Source organism: Salvelinus namaycush, chromosome 6 (assembly GCF_016432855.1).
Source record: "Salvelinus namaycush isolate Seneca chromosome 6, SaNama_1.0, whole genome shotgun sequence".
Lineage (NCBI taxonomy): Eukaryota > Metazoa > Chordata > Actinopteri > Salmoniformes > Salmonidae > Salvelinus > Salvelinus namaycush.
Window position 1 is genome coordinate 43,408,477 of NC_052312.1, and position 13,055 is coordinate 43,421,531.

At 46.0% G+C, this 13,055-nt stretch overlaps 1 protein-coding gene across 1 annotated transcript; it reads right to left on the reverse strand.

Moving 5' to 3' along the window:
* Positions 1-11,932, reverse strand: itih5 (inter-alpha-trypsin inhibitor heavy chain 5). The gene is made up of 14 exons (XM_038995374.1): positions 11,885-11,932; positions 11,362-11,525; positions 10,602-10,712; positions 9,328-9,565; positions 8,185-8,211; positions 7,433-7,597; positions 6,922-7,038; positions 5,402-5,573; positions 4,570-4,882; positions 2,960-3,642; positions 2,753-2,806; positions 1,023-1,139; positions 527-904; positions 1-377 (listed from the first exon to the last, which is right to left on the reverse strand). The coding sequence occupies exons 1-14, from the start codon at positions 11,930-11,932 to the stop codon at positions 97-99; spliced, it is 2,868 nt and encodes a 955-aa protein (XP_038851302.1). The 3' UTR covers positions 1-96.
* Between the last annotated feature and the right edge of the window lie 1,123 nt (positions 11,933-13,055).

The following is a 13,055-nucleotide window of genomic DNA, read 5'->3' on the forward strand; positions in this document are numbered from 1 at the left end:
ATGAAAAGAGCATGTTGGCTACTATAGCTGTACCTGGGGTTATAGTTTATGTGTGGGCGGGACAAGTTCATTGCTGGCTCCTTATTGGCTCCTGTCTCAGGCTCCGTTACTTCCGTGGGGCCAATCGCCCGTGTCGAATAGGTGTGACACCACATAATCTTCATACTGTCCGTCGATCAGCTTGGCTGCGTTGTTCCTGGCGAACCAGCAGTCCACGCTCTGACGTCCGCTGTAGATACGCCGGGTCTTCTGGACCACCGGCACTGAACGCCCTTTGACCTTCAGGATGTGTGAACGTTCAAACGTGCTGTTGTCTCCTGTTGCCGTGGCATTGCCAGGAAGCTCTGCGAGTCCCACTTCCTCATACAGGAACTGACCTGGAAGTAGAATCACAGAGGGTCAGAATGGAACAGAACCACAGAGCTATAGGCAAACCAATGGTAATCCTCACTAGGGCCTAATTCCATTTCTGCTCAAGACCCCTTCCCCCACCTCCCACCTTCCACTAGTAGTTTCTGATACCTACCCAGTAGTCCATGACAGTCATGTGACAGCCCTTTGCTGTTGGAGATGTAAAATCCCAGGTGGTTTCTCTGATAGGGAGCAGGGTTCTTGTACTGATGCACCAGTATGACGAAACTAATAGTTCTTCCTATGGTTACGGTCACGGTGGACTTTCCCACTATCGTCACCGCAAGCCCGCCACTCTCCACGGAGACTGTGGTGTCGCAGGGCAGGACCAGGCGGTCACGTCCATCCAGAATGACCTTCTTGGGGGTGACCTCGATGTAGGAACGTTTGGGTCGGTTCACCACGATGGTAAGGGTGCTGAAGTATGTCCTCTGCTGTTTGTGGCTGCCCGCTGGCGCTGGGGCGCCTATCAGCTTACCATTTACTGTCACACCTAGACTCACATACACACGCACGATCACACACACAAATAGACCACATGAATCATGAAAACACATAACCCAACATCAAACATCAAACATAAAGTCAGAATCTCTTGAAGACAATCTTACCAGAGTGCTTGTGGTCAGATACCATTCTGAGAATGTGTCCTGGCTCTCCGTTGATGTTGAAACACACAGTCAGTTTACTGAGGGGGAACTCAACCACAAAGTGGGGATCGCCGTCCGCTGTGGCAAGGGGGTTGGTGTGTGAGAGATGGGATATAGAGACACTGGTATTAAATATGAGGGAATATGAGGAAATAGTACATCTATGCATACCTGGATTCAAATACATGTGTATTGCAGTATTTTAAATGTATTACATTTTCAAATACACATCCAAAACAAGTACTTTTATTTGAGTATCTGAATGATTATTTGTAAAAATCAAATAGTCGACCAAATTGTATTTGAAAGGTATTTATTTAAATGCTTTTTTTAAATACCTGGGTTAAATGCATGGGAGTCAGTGTATTTGAGGATATGAATACTTTTTGGGAAATAGTAGTTGAAATACATTCAAACGTATTTGAATCCAGGTCTGATAAATATACTTTCCTGTATATATCTGTGGGTCTGAAGCACAAATGACTATACCGTATGTATAATCAGATATCACCAGATACCAGTGTAGGCTGTAAATTGTAGGCAGTTAGTTATAGGCAGTTAGTTGTAGGCAGTTAGCTGTAGGCAGTTAGTTATAGGCAGTTAGTTGTAGGCAGTTAGTTATAGGCAGTTAGTTGTAGGCAGTTAGCTGTTGGCTGTTAGTTGTAGGCAGTTAGCTGTATTCAGTTAGTTGTCGGCAGTTAGTTGTAGGCAGTTAGTTGTCGGCAGTTAGTTGTAGGCAGTTAGTTGTCGGCAGTTAGTTGTAGGCAGTTAGTTGTAGGCTGTAAATTGTAGGCAGTTAGTTGTAGGCAGTTAGTTGTAGGCAGTTAGTTGTAGGCAGTTAGCTGTATTCAGTTAGTTGTTGGCTGTTAGTTGTAGGCAGTTAGCTGTATTCAGTTAGTTGTAGGCAGTTAGTTGTAGGCAGTTAGTTGTAGGCAGTTAGTTGTAGGCAGTTAGCTGTAGGCAGTTAGTTGTAGGCAGTTAGTTGTAGGCAGTTAGCTGTATTCAGTTAGTTGTAGGCAGTTAGCTGTTTTCAGTTAGTTGTAGGCAGTTAGTTGTAGGCAGTTAGCTGTATTCAGTTAGTTGTAGGCAGTTAGCTGTATTCAGTTAGTTGTAGGCAGTTAGCTGTATTCAGTTAGTTGTCGGCAGTTAGTTGTAGGCAGTTAGTTGTAGGCAGTTAGCTGTAGGCAGTTAGTTGTCGGCAGTTAGTGTCGGCAGTTAGTTGTAGGTTGTTGGTTGTTTCCTGCTTTGAGTGGGCCTGTGAGACCTGAGCTAAGTGCAAATTCAGGAGATGAGAGAGCAGCAGTAATGACAGGGTCATTGATGTCATCTCACGTGTCTTCTTCAGTCTACTGACCTCTCTCTCAGTCTCAGTGTGTGTGTGTGTGTGAGGTTTAGTGTGTGTGCACGCACATGTGTGTGTATTCCCGTGACTGTGTGTGTGTGTGTGTGTGTTTGTGAGTACCTCCCAGTACCAATCCCAGGCCCAGTGCAGATACTTCAATTAGCCCCTGTAACATTCTGTAGTTCAGGGTCAGAGTAAATAGACATCTCCGACCCCTTGACTGTCTGTAATGAGTGCTGTGTGTCTGACTGGGCTCCTAACTTAAAGTCGGCCCACACAGAGTGTAGAGAGAGTCTACTGTACCTTTCTCCAGTCCCCCTCCCTCTAACAGAGCCTCAGAACCACTAACCTGATGTTTTGGAGATGGTTACAGATTTTTGGGCTGGCCTCTTCAAAACTTTACCTATAGACAAAACAGACTTTGATTTGTACAGGTCATATGTTTTCAATAGTCCAATACTTCCTCTCAGTTTCTATTTGTTGGCATTGGCATCGATAACAGGAAGCATTTGATCAAACGGATTAAGTTAGAAACAAAAGCCTCAAGCCTGCTAACCCGTTGTCTTGGTAACTGTGGAACTCTGTCCACCCGGCTGGTCTTTCTTCAAGTGCAGGCTCTGGGCTGTGTCTTCCTCCCCTTCCGTCTCATCCGACAGCTCATTGGCTGAAACAGCCTTCTTATTTGTCTCTGTGGTTACAGGGGTGGGGGTGGGTGTGTCCTCGGCCATGGTTCCGTCGGCCAGCACCTGAGGTTTTTCCACCACCAGGGAGGTGAGGGGCGTGAGGAAGTGGTATGTCAGGGAGAGGTCAGTCGCCTGCTGGGTATGTCCCTCTCTCTCCCTGCTGGTCTGGCTCTTCAGCCTGGACCTCAGCCCCTCCTTCACACTCAGGAAACCCCATACACGCTCCACGAAATCATCCGCCACTGACCCTGTCGTGCCCGCCCCTGTAACCCCTGACCCCACCCCGGCCGCCGCCTCCTTCACGTGCCTCTCCGTCTCCACCTCCCTTTGCCGTAACGCCACGTCTGTCTCCAGGACGATGCTCTTGTCGCTGTTGCTGGCGGTGACCTGGACGTGCAGGGAGTCTGCACTTTGATTGGTCAATTTGCCGGCGATGACGATCTCTGAGCCGTTGAAATAGTTGGTGAAGAGGTGCTGGGTGACGTACTGGACCGAGTCCTCTGTGTAATTCACCCTGATATCAGAGAGCAGTGGAGTGCCTATCTCATCATAAAACCTAGAGGAAGAGAGAGGGAGGGAGGGACATGGAGGGAGAGAGAGAGATATGGAAGAGTGAAAGAGGGAATAGAAGTAACATCCAATGTTATAATATGTGTTACCATGTTATAACATGTTGAGAATCTAGCGCCCAGTAGAGTTCTATACCTCAGCTACTTCACTGTATCATGGACACAAGAATCAAGACATTGTGTGTGCTACTCTCTTATATGCTCTAGGGGCCTCAAATGTCTGTGTGACTGTGTACACACACTCACCCCCCCAGAGATCCGGTTAGGGACTGTGATGTATTAAGGAGAGCATGCATGCGTCCCAAATGTCACCCTGTGGTTCCTGGTCAAAAGGAGTGCACTATGTAGGGATTAGGGAATGGGGTGCCATTTTGGACACAACCAGTGTGTGTTTGTTATGTGTTGGTTTTCCAGACAGGCCTTGGACCGTAGCACAGTAAACCTCTTCACCTCTTTAACTGTGTGTTGGCTCAGCTAGGTCTCGCCTCTGTTATTATCTCAGGAGGCTATCAATTAACCCCTCAGACATACCCAGACGGCCCTTTCACAACACACAGTCACACACATTCATCATCTCACTACTAAACAAACACTTCAGAAAAGTGTCCGGTAAGACTGTCGCCGCTGTCGTGTGTTTGGTTTGGTTTGAAAGATTGCAGTTCAAGAAGAGCCTTCTCTCAGTATGTGTATCATTGGTTATTCTTTCACTCATTCCTATTCCTTTATCTCACCCCTTGACCTTCTCTATACCATTTGATTATAATGGATTATGATGAATCAATTCTAACCACTTCTGCCTTCTCCTCTGTACTAGCTGTCTACTGAACATCTCTCTCTCTCTCTCTCTCTCTCTCTCTCTCTCTCTCTCTCTCTCTCTCTCTCTCTCTCTCTCTCTCTCTCTCACCCCCCCGTACCCTTTGAGCATGGTGCTGGCATCTGAATCCTCATGTATCCTCCTCATCATCCCACAGTTTTCCAGGGCCATGCGTTCCAGAAGCCTGTAGTCCACATCGTTCCCCATCCCGATGGTGAACACGCAGAACTGCTCCTTCACCGCTGCCCGCGCGTTGCTTAGGATGCTGGGAGACTGCAGCACGCCCACCGTGGGCCGCCCGTCTGTCAGGAAGATGATGAGAGACACACTGTTGTGGTTGGCGTCTGGATCGGCGTTCAGGTAGCCGCTTAGCAATGAGGAGCCCGTCTGTATGCCACCATTGATGTCAGTGCCTGGTAGAGGAGAGAGAGATGGAGAATTAGTGGGAAATAGTATTTCCCACTATTGGGAAATAGTGGTTAGTAGTGATTCTCAAACTAAGAGTGTATAATTGTGACCTGTCCAATGGGATATGAGAGAAAGAAAACAGTCATATCGGTTCAGCCAAAAATGGGGGTTGGGTAAGAGAAAGAACTCCATAGGGGCGGCAGGAAACCTCGAGGTTAGAGCGCTGGTCCAATAACCAAAAGGACGCTGGTTTGAATACCAGATATATATGTGACGGTGCCCTTGAGCAAGGCATTTATCCCCAATTTCTCCAGCGGCGCTGGACAATGGTGACGCTGACCGTGACCCCACTCCCTAGGGCTGTCTCAGGGGAAGTTGGAAATGCAAGAAACACACTTCCATTACACCCTGGTGCAGGACAGGACAAATGTAATCACCCCTAAATTATTCTGATTAGGCCTATCAGTGAAATAACTCATCTTCCTCTATCCCAGAATGCACTGCTGTGTCTCTATCTCTCTCACCTCCAGTGGGTTGGAGCATATAGATGAACTTCTTGGCGTCTCGGACGTTGAGAGGCGTGACGGGGACCAGGCGGTTGGGCTGCCACACCTTGATACGGTTGGAGAAGCTGACAAAGTTAAACCGGTCGCCTGGACGCAGGTCCCTCAGGATAGTGAACAGGGCATCCTTAGTCTGAGAGAGAGGGAGGAAGAGGGGCGAGAGACAGAGAGAGAGCATTTTGGTTTTGCTTTCATCAATACATCAAATGATATCATTGTAATACCTTTGCCTTTGTGCAAAATCATTCTATTCAGTTGTGTTCACACGAGCGAACCAGACAGGCCTGGAAAGCTTTGCCCCAACAGGAAGAGACACCTTCTACTATAGGCTATTATAACACACATGGTCATGGTTTATGTTAGCACCAATATCGTGGTAATTACCTAGATGTAATGTTTTAATCATGGTTTTTGGGAGCAGTGTTGTTGTCATGCTAACTCTGTAATGGTTGGGCTTAACCTGACACTGCCACTCAAAGACCCAGCCCTTTGAAACAGCTGTTCTGTTCCTTAGTTCAGAAACTGTTTCTCTCACCCCCTCACACACACACACACACACATGCACGTAAACACACACACCACAACTATTTACCGTATCCATGCTACAGCTTGTTTCTCAACTGTACTGGGGTTTAGAAGTTGCACAGGACGAAGAGCCTACCAAATGAATAGTGCATATGAAATCTGTAGTTGAGTGGGTGTGATAGAGTTAGAGGGGTTACCAGATGCCTGTAGACTGTAGGGGGCAAGAGTCAGAGCCATAGACAGACTGAGTGCTCTATTGTAGGGAGAGATCAAAGCCCACTTGTTCACTACAGAGTGGTCCACTGAGGGTGGAGGGAACGGGGAAGGGATCACTCCAGATGATGCTGTCATCTGGAGTGTTTAAATGATGCCAAAGACAATGACGCCTCTCCTCCATAGCATTCAATTCAATACAACTACAATAGTGAACGTTGAGCACGTTTCCAGTTTTTCAGAGTGTGCATGAATCAGTTTCTCTTTTCTGTTTTTGCCACTCTAAGTCTTTGGGTTTCTGGATCTGCAGTGGAGCAGCTGCTCAGATGAAGTATCAGATGATACCAGAGGGATTATAACGCAATCTCCCAGAAGGAAGGATCTGATTTTGATATTACCTGACCAGTGTGGGAGTATTGCGCCAGAGACCGGAGAGGGGGCGGACTGGGGGTCGTATTCATCATACGCTGCTTCACTAACTCAGGATCTCTCAGGATCTTTAAGGCTTGATCACAGAGATGTGAAGGACTAAAGTAAAACTAAAGTTGACTCCACTTGGAATTTATTAAAACCCACAGATTCCCCATAAGCTATACAGTATATATGTGTGATCATTGTATTCAGAAGGAATCCATGTTTAACAACAACAACAAAAAGGAGAAGGAGAGAACAAGATATCTTGACCCTATCTAGTAAACAGTGGACAATGTTGTGATGAGAAGGGTTTGACCGTAACCGGTTACCTGTCTGATCTTGGTGCCCAGCATAGAGGCGCTGGTGTCGATCACAAACACCACGTTCTTGGGCACCACCGGCAGATCCTTGGGGGCGAAGTAGTGCACAAAATGGCCGTTCAGAACCTGAGAGAGAACCAGAGAAAAGTTAGACAGTTCTCAGTAGCCATGAGCAGTAAAACAGCCCACCAACACAGTGTCCACAGGGCTGCTGGACTGACGGTGTGGTTGTAGAGTGACCCGGGAGGGGTTGGATATGGTGCTGGAAAATGAATGTGTTGACGGTGGATGAAGGCAATGGGACCAGGATGTGTGAGAGTGTGTGTGAGAATCAGAGAGATGAGCATTTGTCCCGTTTGATCCTTGATTAATGCATGCAGTTTTCATGTATACTGTTAAGTTTTACATGTTTCTATCTACCATGTTCATGGCATGACACATTTACACTAATAGCGGGAGCGTTGGATGTGTGTGTGCGTGTGTGTGTGCGTGTGTGTGTTTTTGGTGTGTGAAATCTGACCTGTATGTCTCCTATCCCCAGCTCTCTCTCCACGTCATAGTGCACCACAAACTCTCCCAGCATGCCGCTGGTGGTGATCTTAGCCTGCTGAACGATGTTGGGGCTGAAGGTGATCCTACAGAACGTCTTATTTTGTTTGATCACCGTGGAAACAGGAAGAGCAGGCTTGGCTGGTGGGAGGGAAACAGTAAGTGTGTGTGAGATAAAGCTGGGAAGTGTGTGTGTGTGTGTGTGTGTGTGTGTGTGTGTGTGTGTGTGTGTGTGTGTGTGTGTGTGTGTGTGTGTGTGTGTGTGTGTGTGTGTGTGTGTGTGTGTGTGTGTGTGTGTGTGTGTGTGTGTGTGTGTTTGTGGGGAACGGTGTGCTAAACTAGAGATGCTTAACATTGTCCATAGGAAGGTTAAATAGATTAAGTTGGAATCTGAACATTTTTCAGAGGTGCCAATATCGCTGCAGAACTATTTCTAATGTTAGATACAATGCATTTGCTTAATATTCAGACCCTTTGACTTTTTCCACATTTTGTTATGTTACAGCATTATTCTAGCATGTATTAAATTGTTTTTCCCCCTCTACACACAATACCTCATAATGACAAAGCAAAAACAGGTTTTTAGAAATTTTTGTAAAAAGCTGAAATATCACATTTACATAAGTATTCATACCCTTTACACAGTACTTTGTTGAAGCACCTTTGGAAGCAATTGTATTCTCTTGTATTCTCTTCTTGGCTATGATGCTACAAGCTTGGCACACCTGTATTTGGGGAGTTTCTCCCATTCTTCTCTGCAGATCCTTTCAAGCTCTGTCAGGTTGGATGGGGATTGTCGCTGCACAGCTATTTTCAGGTCACTCCAGAAATGTTTGATCGGGTTCAAGTCCGGGCTCTGGCTGGGCCACTCAAGGACATTCAAAGACTTGTCCCGAAGCCACTCATGCGTTGTCTTGGCTGTGTGCTTAGGGTCGTTGTCCTGTTGGAAGGTGAACCTTTGCCCCAGTCTGAGGCGTGGAGCAGGTTTTCATCAAGGATCTCTCTGTACTTTGCTCCGTTCATCTTCCCTCGATCCTGACTAGTCTCCCAATCCCCGTCGCTGAAAAACCTCTCACAGCATGATGCCTCCACCACCATGCTTCACTGTAGGGATGGTGCCAGGTTTCATTCAGACGTGACACTTTGCTCTCAGGCCAAAGAGTTCAATCTTGGTTTCATCAAACCAGAAAATCTGGTTTCTCATGGTCTGAGAGTCCTTTAGGTGCCTTTTGGCAAAGTCCAAGCGGGATGTCATGTGCCTTTTACTGAGGAGTGGCTTCCTTCTGTTCACTCTACCATAAAGGCCTGATTGGTTGAGCGCTGCAGAGATGGTTGTCCTTCTGGAAGATTCTCCCATCTCCACAGAAGAACTCCTGAGCTCCTCTTGGTTTTTGCTCTGACATGCACTGTCAACTATGGGACCTTATATAGACATGTGTGTGCCTTTCCAAATCATGTCCAATCAATTGAATTTACCATAGGTGGACTCCAATCAAGTTGTAGAAACATCTCAAGGACGATCAATGGAAACAGGATGTACCTGAGCTCAACTTCGATTCTCATAGCAAAGGGTCTGAATACGTGTGTAAATAAGGTATTTCTGTTTTTAATTTTAATACATTTGTAAACATTTCTAAAAACCTGTTTTTGCTTTGTCATTAAGGGGTATTGTGTGTAGCTTGAGGAGGAAAAATATTTATTTAACCCCTTTTAGAATAAGGCTGTAACGTAACAAAATGTGGAAAAAGTAAAAGGGTCTGAATACTTTCAGAATACACACCTAGTATGGACAAAGCACAGACTCAACACATCCCACACTCAAACTGTACCAGGTGTCTTCGCTGCACTGGCACCCCTGGCAACTGCCGTGTTGCTCTTGCCGTTGCGCAGTGGCAGCACCTCCAGGTGGGTGATGGTGGAGTGATCCACAATGGTGACGTCCACACTGAGACGGCTGACCAGCTGCAGGGGTCTCAGGCTGGTCACATGCTCATACCTCCCCAGCCTCCGCTGGAGCAGCTCCTCATAGGTCAGCATGAACATGGCCCGGTTACGACCTGGGATACTGGCCCCCATCCTGAACACCTCCACCTCTGGTTCGCTACTGAGGGAGAAGAGAGGAGGAGAGAGGGGAGAAGGAGAGAGAGATGGAGGAGAGGAGAGGGGAGGGAGGAAGATAATAATAAGAATATAGAGGAAAGAAAAAGGGAGAGAAATAGTTGGGGAAAGAGGAGGAGTAGGGAATGAGTCATTCCAAGTAGTGACATCGTCAGTGTGGAAGGGCAGTGACTGCCAGGAGCTCTCCTCACGGGACTCAGCCTCTGAACTAACCAATAAACATTTCCATTCCTCTACTTATCCATATCTCTCCCTCCTTCTTTATTTTCTCCCTCCTGTTCTCCTTTACCCTTTCTATCACTCTCCTCTCCCCTTCCCTCTCTGTGAAATGTGAATACCCTCTCTGTAAATCTGATTTCATCTTAAAAGTGTCATTTTATGGACTGGCAAGTAGACTCATGATGTAATTTATTCCTATCAGAGACTGGTCACAGATTTATGTGACAATAATTCTTCATTTCCAGTCTCTGGAGCTATGATCCAGCCCTGCTGCTCAACTCCAGGCAGGTCAGAAACACATGTTCTGTGGTCAGGCTGGTGTTTGAAGTCGCACTCCAGTATCCTTTTCACCTCATTTAACTTAAGAAAAGGCACAGAAGCCTTTCCTCTTTGGTTCTCTATTGCTCCTCTATTGTTCCCAAAAACAAGGTGGAGGCCGATGACATCAGACGGCACCATCAGACCAACTCATTGAATGGCCTTACTCCATTAAGTTTACACTTGTGTCTAAAAAACATTTTTTTTACCCTAAGTGTGTGTAGATTACTATATTTATATGTAGGATATTGTTTTTCAACAGGAACAGTTCAATAAAATAGTTTTTTAGATGGGATATAAACCTGTTTCTACTGGCAGAGTAGTAGCTAGTGACTCTAGAGGACTCTAGAGGTTGTACTGGCAGACAAGGTTAGACACTGGTGACTGGCCACACACACACACAAGAACACACACGCATGCACGCACGCACACACGCACGCAGGCACGCACGCACACACACACACACACACACACACACACTTTACCTCTGTTCACCTGCCTCCTTGTTCTTGGGTTTGGCCTCACCGCCCTTCCCCTGTTTGACCTTCTTCTCCTTGGGCCTGACCTCACTGGGGTAGACACGCCCCCCAATGATCCTGTGTTCAGGGTAGAGGTCAGAGGTCAGGGGTTAAGAGTGGAGGTGATGTTAAGGACCACCAGAGTAAGTAAACCATCCATGGCAAAACTCTGTCAAAGAATCACTGGAAAACCCCTAATTTCATTGTGGGAGGCGTATATTACTGTGATACATAAAAGTATACAGGCAAACATATCAAAGACATATGTTGCAATTCACAGGCCTCTTCAGAGGCTTCTGGACTATACTGTCTCTCATAGTCCAGTGAACAATCTAGTAAATGTAGATGAATGAAGGCTTGTGACCACAACACAGTAAATGACCTTTGCACCATTGAACAGTCACAGCCCCCACACTAACCTCTCCCATAGCAACAGAGCCCTCATAAACCCATACAATGATTGATTGGCCACAATGGCATGCCATGGGAAGAGGGAGAAAATGGCAAAGAGGAGTAGTAATCACACAACAATAAACTGAGAAAATAAATAAGACATCAAAATCAATTGAGAGGGAAAAGATCCATTGTAGTTCACTTCCAACCAGTGTACACAGTCTGAACCACATTAGACTCAGAATGACATGATCTATTACCCAGAAAGCATCTATCTAGGCTACAATAAAAATACCAATGCGCAATTACGCATCTGTTGCGTTTTGGCGCTTACATGGTAAAGTTCGAGACATAGGCGTTCTTGGGAATCAGGAACTGGAAGACGCCCTCGGCGGCAGCGGAGTGCCGGTTGAGCATGGTGCACGACACCGCCGTGAAGGCGTATCGGGAGATAATGGTGGTCTTCACCGACAGCTCCTGGATATGCGGTTTGGTCTCCTACACGGTTGGACATCAACATGTTAGGTTCACGTGTATTGCTTACACCTTAGGTTTGATTGGTTTGTAATACATTTGGTTAATTTAAATCTGGCAGTGATGGATGTTTTTCATGTCTCGTATAATGGGACAGCACAGCACTGCGTTCACGCACACACACATACTGCGCTTTGGCCACTAATCTATTCCGTTCATTTCCAGTGAGATATCGTTCCAAACTCCTTATCACCACGTTGGCGGGATATTTTAAAATATTTTGTAATGTATTTCTGGATAGATGTCCAGCGATTTCCACTTATCTGGCGGACAGCCCGGTGCGCTTGGCAGGTCTCTGCGTGTCACACCCCTGCGTGTCACACCGGAGGAGAGTTTTCGAGGATGACAAACTGCAGAGCTGAACTACCCATCCCTCTACTCTGCTTTCACGAAATACTTTTTGTGACATATTCTTCAATTGTTATCAATGAACAACAGTATCCAGCATGCAGATCTCTTTGAGAATGAATGTGGTTGATATTTAGTCTACAGTAGCCTAGGCTACACACAATGACGCACAAGAGCGAAAAAGATGCTTAAGAGCAGAAATGTCAAGACATTAAACGTTGTAATCTTTACCTTAGTAAGCATGGATTTCACCTGGCGAGGCACTCTACGGGGAGACTGAGATGGGAAACAAAATAGATTTGTTAAATAGTGCTCTAATGAAGCCCTCAAAATATATATCAATGTTGCCAACTGAAATAGTTCAGAGTTGAAATGACACTCACAATATCCAAATCAAAGTCGGTCAAGTCGGGAGAAAGATCATCCTCAATATTAATATCCTCAAACAGTCCAAAAACATACGGATTGTAACACATCAGTAAAGTCAAAAACAGCATGTTGACGTCAATTCCCATTTACAGTAATAACGAATATGAGCGCATATTTCCAGGGTGCAGCGCACTGAGTCTGCGGGTCGTTTGGATCAGAGTGGCCGAATTTATGAGATGATGGATGACTGAGGACACTTGACTCGCAACGGCACGCCCACCAGCATGCAGAGTCTTCCCCCTGGACTGGATTAGACGCGTCGGGGGCTAGGGAAAAAGCGCCTGACCCGGGTCACACACACAGGCACACAGCTATTACAATGTGCACGGCACTCCAAAGGCCATCAATTACCTCTATAGTCTTCGTTCACTACTCGCCTTGAAGTTGACCCCACTTCCACTTCCACCCCAACAAATCACTTCAAGGGCAATGTGATTAATTTAGCCAAGTGTCGCTGTCACGTTTGAACTCTCAAAACTGCATTTATAAATACAAATTGCGTACACTTATGCAGTATGACACAAAGTCAAAATTATTTAAAGGCAAAATTATTTAACCTTAAAAGGGCAAACTGTGGTAAATTTAGCAAAACCACATAATTTCAAAACAGGTTTTTTATCCTTCTGAAATGTTAGGACTTTGTCACGCAACTATTTACAGACAAAAACACTATTTACTATGATTTCGGTGTTAATATGGAGGAATGGAGAAATGTAT

Coding starts and splice junctions, on each gene's coding strand:
- itih5 (XM_038995374.1), bottom strand. CDS start 11,932: ATGGGTAGTTCAGCTCTGCAGTTTGTCATCCTCGAAAACTCTCCTCCG. Junction 1,140..2,752: donor AACCATCTCCAAAACATCAG/GTTAGTGGTTCT, acceptor CCCTTGCCACAG/CGGACGGCGATCCCCACTTT. Junction 905..1,022: donor ATCTGACCACAAGCACTCTG/GTAAGATTGTCT, acceptor ATGTGAGTCTAG/GTGTGACAGTAAATGGTAAG.